We start from the raw sequence: 24,143 nt of genomic DNA on the forward strand, positions 1-24,143 counted from the left end.
AACTTCTGACAGCCAACTCTCTAACTCCGCCTGTAACCTTTGGACTTCATAGCACTCCCAGAAAGCATGAATCATTGAGTCACTGTTAGTTTTAGACATGACTCTGCCGTTGTGCTGTAAAATTCGTGATTTTTGTCTCTTGTATAAACATTTCTGTACATTAGTTTATACTGGATTAAGCGTACATTTTGTTTATGTTCCAACACTCCATCTTGTGCCAATATCAGTTATTTTTAGGTCTTGGTTCCAATAGTTTTTTCATTTTTTCCAAAGAGATTCAGTTGGTTAGGCTTTCTGCAATGTTATGTACATAGTACCTGTCGTATGAGTATCCTTTTCTTACTCAAATAGAATTCCCTCATTTGCTTTTATGTCCAAAAGATTTCAGATCAAGATTTCATGAAATAAAACTTTTAAGTTGCATGTATTTGAAAATGTATACTTTGGTCAGTCCAAAATGGCTTTTTTAATTCTGTCATGGCAATAATTGTATTTCCTATTGCCAAGTAATTTATGGTTTATATGCCTTTAGTTTTCCAGGTGGGCCAATTCATCGGTGAATTCTGAAAAGCTTTTCAAGTATTGTTCCATAGGGGTGTATTTTTAGGGATTGATATTGGTTCTTGTAGAATCCGTTTCTTCCATATTGTTATAGTTTTCTTAACTATGAAGTTGTTAATGTTCTTAGCTCTATCCTTTGAAAAAAGACGTGAAAAGATTTTGGGGATGATCATGTGCGTCTTCAGTATGTACCCGTTGTTCCTCTTTAGTGCATTTAACTATATGTTGCAAGTAAAAGCCTTGGGTGGTGAGTTGATACAATTCTACATCTGGAAGGTTAAAACCACCCTCAGAATTATGAACATGTAATACTTTACCATTTATTCTATGAGTTTTATTTGCCGATATAAAGTCTGTTATGGCAGAGTATACTTTTTTAAATAATGTCTTCATGGGGTAATTGGTATTGCCAAAAATAAATATAAAAACTTTGGGAACCATGCCATTCTAAAGAGGTTTATATTACATTTAAGATTTATGGGAAGATTGTCCCATTTAATTAGATCTGCTTTCATGTTGTTGAGTAATGGGATAAAGTAATCGTTACATATTTGTTGTTTGTCACTTTCTGCAAGCAGTTCAATTGCCAATGCAAACAGGAGGGGGGAGAGGGCATCCCTGTCTCGTGCCCCTTTTCTAAAAAAATATCATCACATAATGTGTTATTTGTTTATTTTTTCTTTGGGATATTTGTATTACATTTTTATGAAATGTATTGTTTCATCTGGAAAGTTGAAGGCTACTAAAGTTTTGACTTGAAAAGGCATTTCAAGATGGTCGGAAGCCTTTTTGGCGAAAACAGCCATTTAAAAATAAAATCTACATCTTGTTTTTTATTGTATTGTATTATACTGAAACTTGTTCTTGTATTTGTAAGTGTCTGTTTTAATAAACCTTGTTTGATTAATATCTAACAAGTCTGGTAAGATTTTGTCATTCTGTTGATTATGAGTTATTATTATTTTATTGTCACAATTTATTCAACTTATGTGTCCGTATTCTGCAGACTGAAATATAACTGAAGTAACTGTACGATACATGTACAGTTGAAGTCGGAAGTTTGCATACACTTAGGTTGGAGTCATTAAAACTCGTTTTTCAACCACTCCACATATGTCTTGTTAACAAACTATAGTTTTGGCAAGTCGCTTAGGACATCTACTTTGTGCGTGACACAAGTAATTTTTCCAACAGTTGTTTACAGACACGTTATTTCACTTATAATTCACTGTATCACAATGCCAGTGGGTCAGAAGTTTACATACACTAAGTTGACTGTGCCATTAAACAGCTTGGAAAATTCCAGGAAATGATGTCATGGCTTTAGAAGCTTCTGATAGGCTAATTGACATGATTTGAGTCAATTGGAGGTGTACCTGTGGATGTATTTCAAGGCCTACCTTGAAACTCAGTGCCTCTTTGCTTGACATCATAGGAAAATCAAAAGAAATCAACCAAGACCGCAGAAAAAAATTGTAGACCTCCACAAGTCTGGTTCATCCTTGGGAGCAATTTCCAAATGCCTGAAGGTACCGCGTTCATCTGTACAAACAATAGTACGCAAGTATAAACACCATGGGACCACGCAGCCGTCATACCGCTCAGGAAGGAGATGCGTTCTGTCTCCTAGAGATGAATGTACTTTGGCGCGAAAAGTGCAAATCAATCCCAGAACAACAGCCAAGGACATTGTGAAGATGCTGGAGGAAACAGGTACAAAAGTATCTATATCCACAGTTAAATGAGTCCTATATCGACATAACCTGAAAGGCCGCTCAGCAAGGAAGAAGCCACTGCTTCAAAACTGACATAGAAAAGCTGGACTACGGTTTGCAACTGCACATGGGGACAAAGATTGTACTTTTTGGAGAAATGTCCTCTGGTCTGATGAAACAAAAGAAACTGTTTGGCCATACTGATCATCGTTATGTTTGGAGGAAAAAGGGGGATGCTTGCAAACCGAAGAACACCATCCCAACCATGAAGCACGAGGGTGGCAGCTTCATGTTGTGGGAGTGCTTTGCTGCAGGAGGGACCGGTGCGGAAGGAAAATTGAGGAAGAAAATTATGTAGATATATTGAAGCAACATCTCAAGACATCAGTCAGGAAGTTAAAGCTTGGTCGCAAATAGGTCTTCCAAATGGACAATGACCCCAAGCATACTTCCAAAGTTGTGGCAAAATGGCTTAAGGACAACAAAGTCAAGGTATTGGAGTGGCCATCACAAAGCCCTGACCTCAATCCTGTAGAAAATTTGTGGGCAGAACTTAAAAAGCATTTGTAAGCAAGGAGGTCTACAATCCTGACTCAGTTGCACCAGCTCTGTCAGGAGGAATGGGCTGAAATTCACCCAACTTATTGTGGGAAGCTTGTGGAAGGCTACCCAAAACATTTGACCCAAGTTAAACAATTTAAAGGCAATGCTACCAAATACTAATTGAGTGTATGTAAACTTCTGACCCACTGGGAATGTAATGAAACAAATAAAAGCTGAAATAAATCATTCTCTCTACTATTATTCTGACATTTCACATTCTTAAAATAAAGTGGTGATCCTAACTGACCTAAGACAATGAATTTTTATTAGGATTAAATGTCAGGAATTGTGAAAAACTGAGTTTAGATGTATTTGGCTAAGGTGTATGTAAACTTCCGCCTTCAACTGTAACTCGGAAGCACTGAATTGAGTGACGTGTGTTGTCATTTCAGTAAATAGGAACACTATTTTGTCCCATAATGTAAAATACATTTCTATGGGAAAGCAGTCCATACCTGGTGCTTTTTTCCGCCCTAATGTTTTATGAGTCTAATATTTATTTGGGGGTGACTCTTTTTTTTTTGTCTGTTGAAGTGTTGTTGAGTCTAAGGCTGTTTTTTAATTCAAATTTATATAGATTTTCACTGAAGCTTTTAAAATTGTTATTAATAGTGTTTCTAATTAAAGAATTTGTTTCTACTTAAACCATCTTTTAAAATTATAACTGGTTTGGCGTGGATTCGTTTTGTCAGGGCTGTGTTTACCAGTTTTATTTTCCATTAAATAGTATGTTTTAATTGAGTTTAACCTGTAGTAGTTGGCTCTCTTCAAAAGTAAAATATTATTTTCCTGCTTAAGTTCAGAAATGATATTTTCTTCTTTACCTTGTAAAGATTTTCTATGGGCTTTTTCTAAGATCGTGATTTTTTTCCTTTCATTTTTATTTCTAACTCCAATTACACTTTTTCAGAGTTTGAGATTATCATTCCCTAATGTATGCCTTAAAAGCATCCCAAATGGCTGGTGAGGCTCTACTTGGGAGAGTGGGTCCACCGACAGACTGAAGTGAGGTGAGTGGAGGCATCACACATACTTCAGGGAAGTGTCTGATGCCCTCCCAGTCGCCTAATAGGCAGTGTAATGAAACAGTGAGAAAATAATACTTTTGTAAGTAAACAAATGAGAAGAGAAAGGGAAGGGAAGAGAAAGAGCTCATGCTTGTTTGATTGGTTAAGCAGGTAAATGACTAACTGGAAACTAGCAGGCTGAACGTTGTCTGAAAATGTTCTCTCTACTGATCCACCTCAGGTGGTTGGGAACCGCTGCGACTGTAACTGGCATCTCTGTCTGCCTCAATAGCTTACTTGGCACCGACACCAACTCTTTCTCTCTCGCACACACCAACTCTACCTCTCTCTCTCTCCCAACCCCCCCCTCTCTCTCCCCCTCTCTCTCTCTCTTCCCTCTCTCACACATGCACAAACTCTGCCTTTACCTCTCTCTCACACACACACACACACACACACACGGTTGTTCAGGGCTGTGGAAGAATTGCCGAGTGCCTGCGGTGCTGTTTCAGAAGGCTGAAGCACTCACTGCCATTCTACATTACCACCATACCCCTAGATACTCCAAAAACATTGACTAAGACTTTGGCTCTAACTGGCTCACAGTAGCGCTATGCTAGAACTCTTGAGCTGTTCAACCCTCTGGCCTGTAGCTGTATCAAGGGATAAAGTGCACAATCATGTTTTGCTAAGAATTAAGAGGATTCATAAAGATGATGTCAAGGCTATCATATCAAATTATACTCAATGGTGCCTTTCCATTTGGACCAGTCAGCTAGTGACAAAAGGTCAAGGGGACTGAAGAGTGGAGAGCTTGTGTTTCTTTCCTAGAATTCATCAAATTTAAATGAGGACCAAATGTTTCATGTAGCATGAATAGCAATGGCTTCGATACAGCCACTGTGCCTTTTCTCTGTGATTTCATTACTATCTGGTATTGAATAAATGCTGGGAATGTCATTTGGAAAGTTAATTTCAGCCTTTCTGGGATGTACACACAAAGCTATTAGTTTGGTGTAAATCGAAGATCACAATGTCATTGTGTGTTTCTCCTTGAGAGACAGTTGTGGGCGCATACACACACACACACACATGCAAACACAGACACACACACACTCCTAGCCGAGAGAGAGAAAGGAGATACACAGATGGCTTTAGCGCAATTAAATGTCTGTCAGACGGAAGTGGAACTCTTTAAATGTCAGCTGCTTTTCTGCTGATTAAATGTCCACGTTGAATGCATTTGCTTTGACTCAGAGCTATTATAAGAGGGCGGAAAAGTGTGTACTGTGTGTATAACTCTATACTATAGAAATATCAGTGCTACTTCAATGTCTGTAGGCCTATACTTTTGAGTGTATACAGTGCCTTCAGAAAGTATTAAATAGAGATTTTGTGTCACTGGCCTACATAAAATACCTCCATGTCAGTGGAATTGTGTTTTTAGAAATGTTTACAAATGAATGAAAAGCTCAATGTCTTGAGTCAATCAGTGTTCAACCCCTTTGTTATGGCAAACCTCAATAAGTTCAGGATTTATTATTTATGTCCTGAATATAAAAGTGTTATGTTTGGTGCAAATCCAGCCGAACACATTGCTGAGTACCACTCTTCATATTTTCAAACATGGTGGTGGCTGCTTCATGTTATGGGTATGCTTGTCATCGGCAAGGCATGACATTTTGTTGTTGTTGCTAAAAAATAAATGTGATAGAGCTAAGCACAGGCAAAATCCTAGAGGAAAACCTGGTTCAGTCTGCTTTCCAACAGACACTGGGAGACAAATTCACCTTTCAGCGGGACAATATCCTAAAACATAAGGCCAAATTTACACTGGAGTTGCTTACCAGAACGACATTCAACGGTCCGGAGTGACCAAGTTACAGTTTTGACTTAAATTGGCCTGAAAATCTATGGCAAGACTTGAAAATGGCTGTCTCGCAATGATCAACAACCAACTTGACAGAGCTTGAAGAATTAAAATAATAATGTGCAAGTATTGTACAATCCAGGTGTGCAACCTCTTAGAGACTTACCCAGAAAGACACACAACTGTAATTGCTGCCGAAGGGGATTCTAACATGTATTGACTAAGGTTTGAGAATGATTATGTAAATTAGATATTTCTATATTTCAAAAAGTACCCAATTGTCATACTTGAGTGAAAGTAAAGATACCTTAATAGAAAATGACTATTTGCTAAAATATACTTAGGTATTGAAAGTATAAGTTATTTCAAATTCCCTGTATTAAGCAAACCAGATGGCACCATTTTCTAGTTTTTTATTTATTTATGGATAACCAGGGGCACACTCCAACACAGACATAATTTACAAACAAAGCATTTGGGTTTGGTGAGTCCGCCAGATCAGAGGCATTAGGGATGACCAGGGATGTTCTCTTGATACATGCGTGAATTGGACTATTTTCCTGTCATGCTAGCCATTCAAAATGTAACAAGTACTTTTGAGTGTCAGGAAAAATGTATGGAGTAAAAGTACAGAATTGCCTTTTGGAGTAAAAGTAAAAGTTAACAAAAATATAAATTGTAAAGTACAGATATTGCCAAAAACTACTTAAGTAGTACTTTAAAGTGTTTTTAATTAAGTACTTTATGCCACTGTACATTTGAAAACATTTCTAAAAACATGTAATTACTTTGTCATTATGGGGTATTGTGTGTAGATGGGTGAGAAAAAAATCTATTTAATCACTTTTGACAAGACAAAATTTGTACAAAGTAAAGCGGTATGCCTACTTTCTGAAGGCACTGTTTACTCTGTTTGGATGGTGTAGACATGTCAATGCAATATTAATCTCTGTAAATCCTATTGAGTGTACATACCCTGGATGGTATAGAAATGCCAATGCTACCTTCATTTCCCGTATATCCTTTTGAGTGTACTCTGAGACCATGGTATCGAAATCCCAGAGGTATTTCAATATGTATATCCTTTTGAGTATATACTCTCTCCGGATAGTTTAGAAAAGCCAGTGCTTCTTCAGTCTCTGTATCCTATTGTCAAGCATTGTGGGATATGCTTGTGATGGCAGCAACATATGAGGCAGTCACACTCCCAACTCCCCAATCTGTTCTATCACAACTACCAGGAAAGACATGTATCTTAATCAGGCAGAAGTTTACACCTTCTCATCTTTCAGTGTAGAGGTCTTAATAGACTCACGGCCATAACTCACAACAGCTAGTAGCTAAATGACAGGCATCCGACGCGCTCCACACATTCATTTCTACTAGCAAAAGAAATGGAAATTATGATCCTTTTTTTGGTGTATTTGTACACATACAAAAGCCTACATTCAATCAATGGCAAAGAATTACAAACAAATAAAACCTCACCCCCCCCCCCCCCCCCCATTTCCAAATTACATCTCGTATTAAAGTCCGGCAAGTGCCAATCGAGTTATTAGCCTAGTATGTGTACAAATTCACACAAAAAAAAAAAGGATCATATTTTCCATTTCTTTTGGGAGTAGAGATTGATGTGGGGAGCGCGTCGGATACTTGTCATTTAGCTACTAGCTGTTGTGAGTTATGGCCGTGAGTCTATTAAGACCTCTACACTGAAAGATGAGAAGGTGTAAACTTCTGTCTGATTAATACAATGCCCTCGCCGTTCATCAGAAAAACTTGTAATTTTGTCCAAACTTGGGCTGTGAGTGGAGACTCATTTAAACTGCTTGTAGCTTGATGAATCACCACACGAGAGTGATTTGGTGTAGTTGTAGTGCGTGCGTGCCCACACACACATACACGGAGGGAGAGAGAGAGACAGAGAGATGTAGAGAAAAGGAGCGAGAGAGAAATGGGAGGAGAGAGGAAGGGAGCGAGCTAGAGGCAGGGCCTCCCCTGTAAATTGGTTTTAATACACTCTGTTAATGGACTTTCTCACATGGGCTGTATGAATCCACTCAACAGAGGCATTTACTGAAAGGAGTAAGGGAGGGGGGAAAGAAAAGAAAAAACAAGATAATACTGTGGATGTAATTGTATACGCACTCTCCCTGCATCGCTCTCTCTCTCTCCCCCTGCATCGCTCTCTCTCTCTCTCTCAAATCAAATCAAATTTATTTATATAGCCCTTCGTACATCAGCTGATATCTCAAAGTGCTGTACAGAAACCTAGCCTAAAACCCCAAACAGCAAGCAATGCATGTGAAAGAAGCACGGTGGGTAGGAAAAACTCCCTAGGAAAATTCCCTAGAAAGGCCAAAAACCTAGGAAGAAACCTAGAGAGGAACCAGGCTATGAGGGGTGGCCAGTCCTCTTCTGGCTGTGCCGGGTGGATATTATAACAGAATATGGTCAAGATGTTAAAATGTTCATAAATGACCAGCGTGGTCAAATAATAATAATCATAGTAGTTGTCGAGGGTGCAACAAGCACATTCGGTGAACAGGTCAGGGTTCCATAGCCGCAGGCAGAACAGTTGAAACTGGAGCAGCAGCATGGCCAGGTGGACTGGGGACAGCAAGGAGTCATCATGCCAGGTAGTCCTGAGGCATGGTCCTAGGGCTCAGGTCCTCCGAGAGAAAGAAAGAAAGAAAGAGAGAATTAGAGAGAGCATATTTAAATTCACACAGGACACTGGATTAGACAAGAGAAATACTCCAGATGTAACAGACTGACCCTAGCCCCCCGACACATAAACTACTGCAGCATAAATACTGGAGCCTGAGACAGGAGGGATCAGAAGACACTGTGGCCCCATCCGATGATACCCCCGGACAGGGCCAAACAGGCAGGATATAACCCCACCCACTTTGTCAAAGCACAGCCCCCACACCACTAGAGGGATGTCTCCAACCACCAATTTACCGTCCTAAGACAAGGCCGAGTATAGCCCACAAAGATCTCCGCCACGGCACAACCCAAGGGGGGGGCGCCATTGCATTGCTCTCTCTCTCTCTCTCTCCCCCTTGCATCGCTCTCTCCTCTCTCTCCCCCTGCATCGCTCTCTCTCTCTCTCCCCCTGCATCGCTCTCTCTCTCTCTCTCTCTCTCTCTCCCCCTGCATCGCTCTCTCTATCTCTCCCCCTGCATCGCTCTCTCTCTCTCCCCCTGCATCGCTCTCTCTCTCCCCCTGCATCGCTCTCTCTCTCTCCCCCTGCATCGCTCTCTCTCTCTCTCCCCCTGCATCGCTCTCTCTCTCTCCCCCCCTGCATCGCTCTCTCTCTCCCCCTGCATCGCTCTCTCTCTCTCTCCCCCTGCATCGCTCTCTCTCTCTCCTCTCTCTCCCCCTGCATCGCTCTCTCTCTCTCTCTCTCTCTCTCCCCCTGCATCGCTCTCTCTCTCTCTCCCCCTGCATCGCTCTCTCTCTCTCCCCCTGCATCGCTCTCTCTCTCTCCCCCTGCATCGCTCTTTCTCTCTCTCTCCCCCTGCATCGCTCTCTCTCCCTGCTTCTCTCTCGTTGTCCCTCCCTGCCTGTCTCTCTCTCCTGCTAACTTGTGTGGCCATTCGTGTATGTTACCCACAATACCCAGGACCCCCTGATGAACAGAGCTGTTGGTAAAGTCGCCCGTAATCAATCACCCGTCTGTGGTGGTTAGTTTTGTGTGTCTGTGCGTTGATGTGTGCAAGTGCAGTACACAGTAGAAGGGTTGAGACTTCTTTGCAGTATGATAGTGACTTCCCCTGCGTTCTCCATCAGTGATATACAGTAGAAGGGTTGAGACTTCTTTGCATTATGATAGTGACTGCCCCTGCGTTCTCCATCTGTGATCAATAAACACCACACCGGGGCGCCGTGCGACGCTGACGAGGGGCTCAGTCGATAGTTTTTTTTTTTTTTCATCCTTACTCACAAATCTCCTAAAAGTAGTTATCACTCCTCACAACAGTGGCTTGTGGTGCGACGCTCTGCCTTGCCGCCAGACTGACATTCGAGACCTGCAGTTTATCGGTGTGTGTGCGCGCGTCTGTGTGTCTGGCTCGGCCCAGACCCACCGCAGTGAGCCAAAAGCACAGCTAAATAATTAAGCTGCTTCTTTCTGTCTCCCGCTTCGCTATGTGCCTGCTGCGATATGGACAGGACTCAGTAACCATAGTCGCCTCCTCAATACAGTGATTTCAGAGAGGATAAATAAATACATGTCATTATTGTCTTAGAGCCAAATAGAAAGCAGTGAGAGCAGCGGACAGGAGCTATTTTAGGAGGTGATTTAATGGAGAGACAGGGTTGTGAATTTATCTCTAATGGGTCTGTGACTTGGCTTTGCGTCTGACTGTGTCTCTGCTTGTGCCTTCATCTCGGTTAAATCTGGGTCTGTGACTTGGCTTTGTATCTGTGACTGTGTCTCTGCTTGTGCCTTAATCTCGGTTAAATCTGGGTCTGTGACTTGGCTTTGTATCTGTGACTGTGTCTCTGCTTGTGCCTTCATCTCGGTTAAATCTGGGTCTGTGACTTACTTGGCTTTGTATCTGTGACTGTGTCTCTGCTTGTGCCTTCATCTCGGTTAAATCTGGGTCTGTGACTTGGCTTTGTATCTGTGACTGTGTCTCTGCTTGTGCCTTCATCTCAGTTAAATCTGGGTCTGTGACTTGGCTTTGCGTCTGTGACTGTGTCTCTGCTTGTGCCTTAATCTCGGTTAAACCAGAGCTAAAATCTTCTATAATGTGTAAATCCATTACTATCCCCAAGGAGCACTGTCACACACACACACACGCTACGCGCACACAGTCCACTCTCTATCCATCTATCCGCTTTGATCTCTCGTTAACTCTGTGGGGAGAAAAGACAGCAGAGTCCTCTTGAGAAGTACCAGGCTTTTCATTTGACTTAGTACAATCTGAGCACCGTCCAGGAATGTCCTATTCAGTGTGAGGAGAGTATTTTGTCGTGTTACAATTGAGTCGATGGGTGTTTGGTTTACCTTTGTGCGGGTGCTTGATTCCATGGAACTGTACTTTGCGTAAGTGGTCGGCTTGAAAGGCCTTATAATTCCTAAAGAGGATGCTTTAACACATGGACCCGTCATTTTCTAAACGTTGTGCATTTCTGCCACTGGCTTTGCTTCTTTAGAGAGGCTGTTAATTGTTCAGATGTTTTTGAGTCTTCTGAGGGGCCTCTCTTGATGCCGTTATCAATGTGACGCAATCAGACAGACACACACATTGTACCCCCCTTAATTCTGAAGTGCCTCTACCTGTGTTAGTGAAGTGATTTCTGCAGCAGCCTGTGAGATGTGTGTAATTAAGGTATATTAAGCTCATTAGCGGAATATCAATGATATCCAACAGCTGGTCATTAGAATGTTTAAGTCATTAATGAAGGACTCTCACCAGCCAGTCACCCGGGAGGTGGGTTTGACTACTGGCTTATTCTATACGTTAGGTAGGACACTGAATACCTATGAGTTGTCTTATAGAATGTCCTCTGGAAGTCCATATACCCCATTATGTACCATTATATGCAGCACTTTACACTGTGCCCAACCTCCATATCCAGCTTTCTCACACTTGCGATTCTAGGATACATGACAATGAAACTAACACTGTGCCTCTGACTAAACTAGTCAACAAACAACATGGCCTTGTCCATTCAAATGCTCCCACATACACTACAAAAGTATGTGGACACCTGCTTGTCGAATATCTAATTCCAAAATCATAGGCATTAATATGGAGTTATTCACCTCAGTGCTGCAATAACAGCCTCCACTCTTCTGGGAAGGCTTTCCACTAGATGTTGGAACATTACTGCGGGGGCTTGCTTCCTTTCAGCCACGAGCATTAGTGAGGTTGGGCACTGACGTTTGGCATTTGGGTCTGGCTCGCAGTCGGCATTGCAATTCATCGAAAAGGTGTTCGATGGGGTTGAGGTCAGGGCTTTGTGCAGGGCACTCAAGTTCTTCAACTCCAATCTCGACAAATCATTTCTGTATGGACCTTGCTTTGTGCACGGGGGCATTGTCATGCTGAAACAGGAAAGGGCCTTCCCCAAACTGTTGCCACAAAGTTGGAAGCACAGAATCGTCTAGAATGTCATTATATGCTGTAGCGTTAAGATTTCGCTTCATTGGAACTAAGGGGCCCGAACCATGAAAAACAGCCCCAGACCATTATTCCTCCTCATCCAAACTTTACAGTTGGCACTATGCATTTGGGCAGGTAGAGTTTTCCTGGCATCCGCCAAACTCAGATTACTCCGTCGGACTGCCAGATGGTGAAACGTGATTCATCACTCCAGAGAACGCATTTCCACTGAGTCCAATGGCGGAGATCTTTACACCACTCCAGCCAACACTTGGCATTGCGCATGATGGTCTTAGGCTTGTATGCGGCTGCTCGGCCATGGAAACCAATTTCATGAAGCTACCAACGAACAGTTCTTGTGCTGATGTTGCTTCCAGAGGCAGTTTAGAACACGGTAGTGGGTGTTGCAACTGAGGACACGCGCTTTAGCTTTCAGCGGTCCCATTCTGTGAGCTTGTGTGGCCTACCACTTCGCAGCAGGGCGTTGTTGCTCCTAGACGTTTCCGCTTCAGAATGACAGCACTTACAGTTGACCGGGGCAGCTCTAGCAAGGATGAAATTTGACGAACTGACTTGTTGGAAAGGTGCCACATTGAAAGTCACTGAGCACTACTTTATGGGCCATTCTACTGCCAATTTTTCTCTATGGAGATTGCATGGCTGTTTTCTCGATTTTATACACCCGTCAGCAACGGATGTGGCTGAAATAGCCGAATCCACTAATTATATACTGCTAAAAAATATAAATGAAACATGGAAAGTGTTGGTCCCATGTTTCATGAGCTGAAATAAAAGATCCCAGAAATGTTCCATACAGACAAAAAGCTTATTTATTTCAAATTATGTGCATACATTTCTTTACATCTGTGTTAGTGATGCCAAGATAATCCATTCACCTGACAGGTTTTGGCATATCAAGAAGCTGATTAAACAGAACAGTCCTAATACAGGTGCACCTTGTGCTGGAGACAATAAAACGCCACTCTAAAATGTGCAATTTTGTCTCACAACACAATGCCACAGATGTCTCAAGTTTTGATGGAGCGTGCAGTTGACATGCTGACTGCAGGTATGTCCACCAGAGCTGTTGCCAGATAATTTAATGTTAATTTCTCTACCGTAAGCTGCCTCCAACGTAATTTTTGAGAATTTGGCAGTATGTCCAACCGGCCTCACAATCGCAGACCATGTGTAATCACGCCAGCCCAGGACCTCCACATCAGGCTTCTTCGCCTACAGGATCGTCTGAGACCAGCAACCCGGATAGGTGATGAAACTGTTTGCACAACCCAAAGAATTTCTGCACCAATTGTCAGAAACCGTCTCAGGCTTAAATATTCAAAAGTTGTCTCTACACAACCAAGATGGGGGCCTCTAAAATGTTCTCAAATATTTAGCCTCGCCAACGGGCCGACCGAGCCCATTGCCACGCCCCTACCACAGACCCTTTTTGAAAAGAAAAAAAAAACCTGGAACAGAAACACATTAGTTATTTGCAGGAGGGGGGAATTGCAATAAATAATGTATTTCCAATTATTTACCGTCCGTAAGGATGGGGACAAATGGTAATAAAAAAATCGTAGGAACAAGACATTTAGATCCAAACAAAACTGTCATCCAGTCTACGAATAATTTGCTTATCGCATTCTATGGTTGTTTCATTACATTTTTTGTAACCTTTATTTAACTAGGCAAGTCAGTTAAGAGCAAATTCTTATTTTCAATGACGGCCTAGTGGGTTAACTGCCTTGTTCAGGGGCAGAACAACAGATTTTTACCTTGTCAGCTCGGAGATTCGATCTTGCAACCTTCCGGTTACTAGTCCGATGCTCTAACCACTAGGCTACCTGCCGCCCCTTCCATCTCAGTTCAGCTATATGTTTGTACAGTATAGTGTAACCTTGGCCAGTGGCACATGTCAAGTGAGTTGATGGAAGAATGGTAAGAGGGAACACATTTATGCATGCATATTCGGTTCTGCTGGCCTTGACAGCTCAGACACACACGCACGCATGCAAGCACCCACACACACGCACATCACATGAACTTAACACGGGGAAATCACTTTTTTTCCCTCTGTCTCATTTCAAATAAAATCACGTTTTATTGGTCACATATAGCTATTTAGCAGATGTTATTGCGAATCTTCAGATAGCTCCAAAACTATTGGGACATGTAATTTGTATGCAACCTGCGGTGTGCGTGTGTTGTCAGATATTCACATGAGCGTCAGAATTGATGGCATTAATAATGATATCTGTCTTTTGTTATCAGTTTTTTTCCCTTCCATGTGAGTCAGTTTTTAGCACTGGTGGAAGTGTGGAGTTGTGAACATGTGAGACAGACACATAAGCAAGCAGGTACGCACACACTCGTATGCACAGAGACACACATCTTATTTCAAACAACTGTGTGAAGTGGGAAAAGAACTAGCTTAGACGAACCAAAGTAGGCAGCTACACAGTGCAATGGTAGGGAAAGCATTTTGCGCAAGTGTCACTGTCACCCCAGGCCGGGCCTGTCTCTGCTACTGCAGGAAGTGTTAACCAGATTCATTCCCCCCTCATCAGGCCCCAGTCAGAGGGCTTTATTAGGCTGGAGATGGAGGTCCTGCCATCCCAGCCCCACTAACACACACTAATGCATCAATCTAGTGAGGGGTCTGGCAGGGGCTCTGCTGGAGCTAACTGTAACTCCATAAGGCATTTTATTTATTTTTTTACTACTTTGTCTCTCGTCGTTCCATGTCATTTCAGAAAGCCATGACACCCACCACCTCAGATTGATCTGAAATGGTTTCTGTAGTTTAGAAACAAATAATATAAGCATTCCTGCAACATAATTATGATTGATTGCGCACAAATTGGCCGTTTTAATTTATAGGATTGACATAATATTCAATAATTATAGTACCTAACGTCCGATTTGGACCGCCCCCAAAAAATGTAACAATGAGAATTGCAAAGGGGTCAAAAGACATCCACAGACCCACCACACCCCCCGCCAATCCCCACCCCAACAACGTGTATATATTATCAGAAAATAAATACAGAACAAATTCTTATTCACAATGACGGCCTAGGAACAGTGGGTTAACTGCCTTGTTCAGGGGCAGAACGACAGATTTTTACCTTGTCAGCTCGGGGATTCGATCTAGCAGTCTTTCGGTTACTGGCCCAACGCTCTAACCACAAGGCTACCTGCCGCCCAATTAGTATGGAACTGTGGCTTGGAATGTTGTTTCTTCATCCTATGTTATTTTTTTTTTCCTGTTCAGAGAAATGAGTCATCCTGATAATACCAGGTTCTGACCAATGGGGCTGTTCTGCTATTAGGTGACTTTTTTTAAGAACCCCCCCCCCCCCATTGTTAAAGGGATAGTTCACCTAAATTACAAAATACATTTTGTGTTTTGTCTATGGACTAGGTATGACAGCAACCCATGCTTTCCCAATCTGGCACTCATACCATCACGGCTGTCTAGTCATCCCCAGCTTACAATTGGCTCATTCATCCCCCTCCTCTCCCCTGAAACTATTCCCCAGGTCGTTGCTGTAAATGAGAATGTGTTCTCAGTCAACTTACCTGGTTAAATAATGGTAAAATAAAAATAAATAAATGCTTTGGTTTTGTTTACCTGGCCACTGTTTCAAATGCAAACTTTTTAGCGTTTATGGCACAATTCCAATGCCAGTGGTACCTATATTAGCATTTTTGCGCTTCATATCCAAATCATGGGAACTGGTTAATAACATTATTTTACGTTTCAAGCATTTTTTTCAGGCCCACAAAAAACACCATCAAAGCGCCTATGCAAAGCACTCAACTCTGTCACTCAGAAACTTCTCTTTCCTGTCTTCCTGCCAGCTAGTTTTCCAGGCTATTTAAGGATACTATGATTATCACATTTCACATTGGATTTATTAACAACAATAAGGTAAAATGTGATTTGAATTCTGGTGCCGCTGCACACACAAGCTTGTTAGCTAGCTCTGGTCCATGGCATTGAGCTAGCCTCGGCATTGAGCCAACTTTCCGACGTCCAAAGTTCTTCCATATATTAGCCGCTTCTCCGTAGCTAGGTATCTTGCTAGGATATAATTATTTGATTCAGTGAAGTAATGATAGGCTAACTAATATCCTGAACACGTTATAATGCATGTCTTATCATGATGCCCAGAGCTTTAAGCCAAGGCCCTCTCTCTTGTACTCTCCCCACCCCGCAACATTTCAGTCGCACCCTACACTTCTCTGTCTATCAAGCATACAAACAACTAGCTTGCCCGGTCCAAAGAAAGCTGCTCTATCTGCACTGATTGGTGGAGTAATTTAATGAGCTAAATGTAAAGTTAAAAAAGGAACAGAAATGAACTATATAAACCAGTACTACTTTCTGGTTCAAACCGGTTCAGAACTTTATTATGCTGGTTGTAACAGCGGAACGGAACGAAAAACAGTGGTTCTGTTCAGAACGAAATGACACACGACGGAATGTTAAATAGAATTACTCACTGATTAAAAGTGTAAGTGTGTTCCTCTTGCTGTGATGGTGCTTCTGCTTCACTGGTTGGTGTTATAAAGAAGGTGGTGTGTGTGAGGCGCTCCTTACTGAGACACCCTCCCAGCTCCTCTGAGCTGATGCTTTCACTACTGTTGCCCCTGGCGACACATTCACACACTAATGTTCAAAGAGTAGTGTGCCCTTCTCCTCTCACTATCTTTCTCTCTCTGGCCATATCAATTATTCTGTGTCTAACTGCACTCCTCGCTACCTCTCTCTCTCTCTCTACCTCTCTACCTCTCTCTACCTCTCTCTCTACCTCTCTCTCTACCTCTCTACCTCTCTCTCTACCTCTCTCTCTACCTCTCTCGCTACCTCTCTCGCTACCTCTCTCTCTCTCTCTCTACCTCTCTACCTCTCTCTCAACCTCTCTACCTCTCTACCTCTCAACCTCTCTACCTCTCTACCTCTCTACCTCTCTCTCTCTACCTTTCTCTCTCTACCTCTCTCTCTCTCTCCCTCTCTCTCTACCTCTCTACCTCTACCTCTCTCTACCTCTCTACCTCTACCTCTCTCTACCTCTCTACCTCTACCTCTCTCTGCCTCTCTCTACCTCTCTCTACCTCTCTCTCTCTACCCCTCTCTCTCTCTCTCTCTCTCTCTACCTTTCTCTCTCTACCTCTCTCTCTCTCTCTACCGCTCTCTCTCTCTCTCTACCTCTCTACCTCTCTCTACCTCTCTCTCTCCCCTCTACCTCTCTCTCTCTCTCTACCTCTCTCTCTCTCTCTCCACCTCTCTCTCTCTCTCCACCTCTCTCTCTCTACCTCTCTCTCTCTACCTCTCTACCTCTCTCTCTACCTCTACCTCTCTCTCTCTACCCTCTCTACCTCTCTCTCTCTCTACCTCTCTCTCTCTACCTACCTCTCTCTCTCTCTACCTCTCTCCTCTCTCTCTCTCCCTCTCTCTCTCTACCTCTCTCTCTCTCTACCTCTCTCTCTCTCTCTACCTCTCTCTCTCTCTCTCTCTCTCTCTCGCTCTACCTCTCTCTCTCTCTACTTCGCTCTACCTCTCTACCTCTCTCTCTCTCTCTCTACCTCTCTCTCTCTCTCTACCTCTCTCTCTCTCTCTACCTCTCTCTCTCTCTACCCTCTCTCTCTCTCTCTACCTCTCTACCTCTCTCTACCTCTCTCTACCTCTCTCTATCTCTCTCTACCTCTCTCTCTCTACCTCTCTCTCTCTACCTCTCTCTCTCTCTACCTCTACCTCTCTCTCTACCTCTCTCTCTCTACCTCTCTCTCTACCTCTCTCTCTCTACCTCTCTCTCTCTCTCTACCTCTCTCTCTCTCTCTACCTCTCTCTCTCTCTACCTCTCTCTCTCTCTCTACCTCTCTCTCTCTCTCTACCTCTCTCTCTCTCTCTACCTCTCTCTCTCTCTACCTCTCTCTCTCTCTACCTCTCTCTCTACCTCTCTCTCTCTCTACCTCTACCTCTCTCTACCTCTCTCTCTCTCTACCTCTCTCTCTCTCTACCTCTCTCTCTACCTCTCTCTACTCTCTCTCTCTCTCTACCTCTCTCTCTCTCTCTACCTCTCTCTCTCTCTCTACCTCTCTCTACCTCTCTTTACCTCTCTACCTCTCTCTCTCTACCTCTCTACCTCTCTACCTCTCTTTACCTCTCTACCTCTCTTTACCTCTCTACCTCTCTTTACCTCTCTACCTCTTTTTACCTCTCTACCTCTCTACCTCTCTTTACCTCTCTACCTCTCTTTACCTCTCTACCTCTACCTTCAGCTCCACTAAATCCTTCTGTTGTTTCTTTCTCTGCCCCACAGGGTCTGATGATCCTGCTGCAGAACCTACCCACCATGCACTGGGGCAACGAGGAGGTCAGCGTGCTCCTGGCTGAGGCCTACAGATTGAAGTTTGCCTTCGCTGATGCCCCCAACCACTACAAGAGATGAGTGTGGCCCCCCATGTGGCCCCTGACAGCTAGCTACTGAACCCCTGACAGAGGCCCCCTGGCGGACGGACGGATGGATGAATGGAGTCCACGACCGTTGCTACTAGTAGATGAAAACAAAAACGTTTGCATCACAAATGGCACCCTGTTCTCTACAAAATGCATTATTTTTGACCAGAGCCCCAAGTAGTGCACTATGTAGGGAATAGGGGGCCATTTGAGAAGCCAGTGCTTCTTGGTATGTGTGTACCGTTCTAACCGACTGTTCTTCTTGAGTCCTTCTCTTTGTTCTTAACGATGAAATTACATTTGTGCAACACTCCAACAACATTAATGCCTGTCCCATCGAAGTAGACCCCAACCAAAAAAGAAAGACCTCCAGTCAGTGTGGTAGTGGAGATGTTGCTGCAGACCCATGGATGACGGTTCTAGACTGTCCTGTACTGTTTGTCCCTGACTGGCCACCGTCCCCAAGGAACTCAGACCTTTTCCTAGAGGCCCAGTCACATTGAGTGGATCTCCACAGCAGGCGCAACATGTCCCGAGACCTAATGAATGAATTGTAGGTCTGAACTAACCCTGTGTGTGTGTGTGTGTGGGGGGGGGGTAGAGAGAGATCTTCTGTACTTGGTTGATATGTCACTTTTAATTCCTAAGGAAACTGAGGACACATGTCGTCATTCTAGTCATTCCTAGCTGGCATCGAGCTCTTCTTTCATCTCCGTGCCCTCAGTTCAAAACAAGCAGTCAATCCCCCAGAGACAAGTAGGTTTTAGTTCAAAACAGAAACACATTCACATAAAAGTGAATAATTAGCTAATAGGGAGATCAGAAAGTGTCTTATTGTTATGGATGATTTCTTTCTGACTCTGACATGGTCCGCAGGGCTTGGATCTAATGATCTAATGATGTGTCTAACAACTCTCTCAACTCTATTATGTAAGATGTGGAATATCTGTCGGTTTGCTGAGGGAGGGACGAGTGTCGCGTGACTGCCTGACCTACGATCATCTCTGAACCTAGGACTCACTACATAACTCAGACACATTGCTACTGCACCATGCAGTGGTGACCAGTCACCTTTTAGGCCAGGATATTTCCTAGTTAGGTCACATGGTCAGAACACTCGTAGACGTATACGGGTTGATATTGGCAGATTTGAGCACTAATGAACAACTAAATTGTAACACAGTGGCTGTACAGTAACATGCTATTACATGTCAGAGCTTCACAGCACTGTATGGGTTTTGACTGACGGACATTCCGAACTTGAGCACCTCGTGCGACCTTGTTGTGAATGTGTTTTCAGTCAATTTACCTGGTAGAATAAAAACAAACAAAAAAATACATACTTTTTTTGTTGTTGTCTGAGTGAGGGAAATGCTGTACATTTTGAAAGATGAGAAATTGAGGATAATAAATACCGCTTTAATGTCATAATCAAGCCAAACACCCGTGAGTCCAAATATGCACTTCACATTTCTATATCATAAAACTCATGTCATATACAGTGTCAACATTTAGGATGACTATGTTTGATATACAGTTACAAGATGATATGGCGTCAGACATTGGGTTGTTCTGAACAGAATGAGCCTATATTTGTCTATTGTGAAGAAAATTTGCCGCGGCTCACGCACCTGAATGCACTCAAGACTCCTTTCTATGTGCACCAGGATTATACATTGCATTGTGAAAGCAAGTAACATCATATTTTATAACTTAGATCGTCATTTTGGCAATAGAACAAGCTTTCAAATGATGCCCACCTGACCCAGATTGCGATTTATAAATGGAGCATTTTTGGATTGCGTTAACAACAATAGTAATTGTGTGATGGGGATGCGTTCCAAACAAAAGAAATACAAGTGTATTTGTGCTAGTTCCTCAACGGCACAGCTAGGAGAGCTCATGAATGGCACCTTATAGTTGAAGACTCTTCTTTGAGTCGTTAAAGTGCTTTGAAATGACCTAGGAACTGTGCACACTTTGAAGAGGTACATGGCCACGAGGAGACACCAGTTAGTCCTCTCACTCAAACCCTTGTCATTTTTTTGTCTTGTGTAGCACCTACCACACATTTTCCAGGAATGTTCTTATCATGTTACTGAATATATCCAGAGTATTTTCAGATTTTATCAACAAATGCAGCGAAAGTACAGTAAATGTAGAATGCACATCAAATCAAGTGTAATAATTTTCCCATAATTTCCTAACTGTTCCCTTTCAACTGCTACCATGGTTATGCATATGCTTTTCATATTTCTTCTGTAAGAAACATTTCAAGTTAGCCCTATCCATATAGTCAAATTTCCATGAGTGCAAAGGGTTAAAAAATTCTCCTCAAAACCCAGTAGGACCACGAGTTTTGTGGTCAGAAAAAACTCCTGGACTTTGACAATTTGTAACTGCTCATAGCCCAGAACTAGGGCCCATAGAATGTGCTGGTGTGGGTCATTGTACCTAGTCCAGTAGCTTTGTTGGTTATTCAGTCTATTCCTGAACACTGACTGACTGGGGGTGTTAGGGTGGAATACATTAACTCTCACCATTTGCCTTCGTTTGACTGCTTAGGGTTTTCATTTGATGTACCAAATGATGTGATAGTTTGTTTTTGCCTGGTGTAGAGCCCTCAAACTCAACTCTGGACTCAACCCAGTTCCACTCCTATGTTTCATTGTTCCCCTCTAATCAGGGACTGATTTAGACCTGGGACAACAGGTGGGTGCAGTTAATGATCAGGTAGAACAGAAAACCAACAGGCTCCGGACCGCATGGGTTAAAAGTTGTTATACCCCTTGTGTAGAGGGTGGATATACGATGTAAATTAGACGTTGAAATAATATTATGTACAACTTTTATCATCAAAAACATCCTGCCAGGTAACGATGAAGACCAATAATTGTTGCATGAACTCCTCAATGATGTGTGTGTTTATGTGGGTTGGGAGTGTATGTATAGATGGGGCAGCTTAATACTCTGTATTTGAACCTCCTCAGCTTCTTTTGATCATGTCGGTAATGTTTTTGCGCTCCATGTCAGCTCCAGGCCCAATTTCCTATTCTCACTTTGATTAGAAACTAAAAAAACTGCACTTGATAAAAGTCCATTTTCTTCCCTTTTTTGTACGAAATATATTATTTGGAATCAGCTTCTAAAGAAACAAAAATGTCTCTCTCTCCCTTTTTTTTTATATACTGTTTACATGAGCCTAGTAAGTTGTGCCTAATGTAGAGATAGCAGATGATCATCATAGATATTTATTTTACCTTAATTTAAGCTCTCTGCAAATGAAACGAGAACGTTTATTCAGTTGATGCACTCACACTCTGTGTTTGCTAAGCCATGACAGTATCTGCATCCAAAATGGCACCCTATTCCAAATATAGTGCACTACTTTCGACCAGCTCCCTATGGGCCCTGGTCAAAGTAGTGCCCGATATAGGGAATAGGGTGCCATTTGGGACGCAACCAATGAGTCCACAGAATCACATCAGTAAGTCTAGCAGCTGCCTTCTCCGGTGTCCTTCAACTTGGCTTGATGTACCGAACAACCCTTACACACACACCTTTGGTAAAAGTCACAAGCCCTGGGTTACCATGGTTACGGTGGTGACCAGGTGTCCGTCCGCTGGCTGGAGGCCTCGGACACACACACACTGGACGTTGCAGTCAGCATCTCATGGGGCATGACCTAACATGTTTGGTCTGCCTCCTAAAGCCTTTTTTTATGGTTGTATTTTACTGTTCGGTTTCTTTTCAGAGATGTTCAAATGTTTCTGACCAAACTAAGACTTGTCCTCTTTCCCTTCTGACTTAGACATCTGAACGTGTGAATCTCATACAGTGGAGAGTGATCGTGATTTTCTTTAAAAAAAAATTAAGTGTACAGAGAATGAATTTTGAAACAAAGATCTGTAAATAGAAGTGTAAATAAATGCTATATATGACCAAACTGTTTGTATACATTCATGGATGTACTGTAATATCATGCTTCAATATACCACGGCTAAGGGCTGTACCTATGCACTCCGCTTTGTGTCTTGCAGAAGAACAGCCCTAGCCATGGTATATTGGCCATATACCACACCCCCTTGGGCCTTATTGCTATTATAAACTGCTTACCAACGTAATTAGAGCAGTAAAAATACATGTTTTGTCATACCCATGGTACACGGTCCGATATACCACGGCTGTCAGCCAATCAGCATTCAGGGCTCGAACCACCCAGTTCATAATATCAAATAAGATTACAAGTGTATATATATTCAACACCAGAACTACCCAGTGGTTTCATGTCTCCATATCACACAACGAAAACATGAAGATTACGTTGTTATTTAAATGACTCACCTAGGCTGCGGGCACTCCAACCGAGGCATGCAAGCAACTGCATAAATAAGCACTGTATTAGCTTCTACATTGATTGCCAAGACTGCTGTATTAATAACTTCTGTATTGTATGCGTGTGGTTGCTGCTCCCCACACAGACACGCAAACGCACTGCCTCGGCTGGTAAACAGGTTTGTTATGGTCCCTGTGGAGTGGTGGTGCGGCAGTGCCCCAGGTTTGGTAATTAGGCCCTTTTAATGTAAGGAGGGAGTCTCTTGTTCTCTCTACCTCTTTTTCCCTCCCTCTCATTAAGCTAACTGATGTTCACAGTGGCAGGAATTAAAAAGTAATTAGAATCACCTGGACTTCCTGAGTCGCTCACACATGGTACAGGTGGCATGGGCCTGTAGAAGGGATGGGACTCACAATGACCGCCTTTTATGAGGTAGATTCGGCTGTAGGGCATGTACAGTGCTGTGCAGAGAAATATAGAGTTTGGCAAACGTTGTTTGATATTTATGATGGCTTAAACAACACCCTACACTGGTACTAAACTCAGCAAAAAAATAAACATCCTCACTGTCAACTGCGTTCATTTTCAGCAACTTAAATAAATATTTGTATGAACAACAAGATTCAACAACTGAGACACAAACTGAACAAGTTCCACAGACATGTGACTAACAGAAGTTGAATAATGTGTCCCTGAACAAAGGGGGGTCAAAATCAAAAGTAACAGTCAGTATCTGGTGTGATCACCAGCTGCATTAAGTACCGCAGTGCATCTCCTCATGGACTGCATCAGATTTGTCAGTTCTTGCTGTGAGATGTTTCCCCACTCTTCCACCAAGGCACCTGCAAGTTCCCGGACATTTCTGGGGGGAATGGCCCTAGCCCTCACCCTCCGATCCAACAGGTCCCAGACGTGCTCAATGGGATTGAGATCCGGGCTCTTCGCTGGCCATGGCAGAACACTGACATTCCTGTCTTGCAGGAAATCACGCACAGAACGAGCAGTATAGCTGGTGGCATTGTCATGTTGGAGGGTCATGTCAGGATGAGCCTGCAGGAAGGGTACCACATGAGGGAGAAGGATGTCTTCCCTGTAACGTACATAGTTTAGATTGCCTGCAATGACAACATGCTCAGTCCGATGATGCTGTGACACACCGCCCCAGACCATGACGGACCCTCCACCTCCAAATCATTCCCGCTCCAGAGTACAGGCCTCGGTGTAACACTCATTCCTTCGACGATAAACGCAAATCTGACCATCACCCCTGGTGAGACAAAACTGTAATTCGTCAGTGAAGAGTGCTTTTTGCCAGTCCTGTCTGGTCCAGCGACGGTGGGTTTGTGCCCATAGATGACGTTGTTGCCGGTGATGTCTGGTGAGGACCTGCCTTACAACAGGCCTACAAGCCCTCAGTCCAGCCTCTCTCAGCCTATTGCAGACAGTCTGAGCACTGATGG

General features: G+C 43.0%; 1 protein-coding gene across 3 annotated transcripts in view; it reads left to right on the top strand.

Moving 5' to 3' along the window:
• Window positions 1–22,293, top strand: part of tbc1d22a (TBC1 domain family, member 22a) — a 188,020-nt gene extending 165,727 nt beyond the window's left edge. For all 3 annotated transcript variants that reach the window (XM_029742541.1, XM_029742545.1, XM_029742542.1), the window contains one exon: window positions 18,211–22,293. In XM_029742541.1, coding sequence (XP_029598401.1) covers window positions 18,211–18,339 — 129 coding nt within the window. In that variant the 3' untranslated portion in view covers window positions 18,340–22,293. The remainder of the gene's footprint in view (window positions 1–18,210) is intronic.
• The last annotated feature ends 1,850 nt before the right edge of the window (window positions 22,294–24,143 follow it).

Source organism: Salmo trutta, chromosome 40, assembly GCF_901001165.1.
Source record: "Salmo trutta chromosome 40, fSalTru1.1, whole genome shotgun sequence".
Lineage (NCBI taxonomy): Eukaryota > Metazoa > Chordata > Actinopteri > Salmoniformes > Salmonidae > Salmo > Salmo trutta.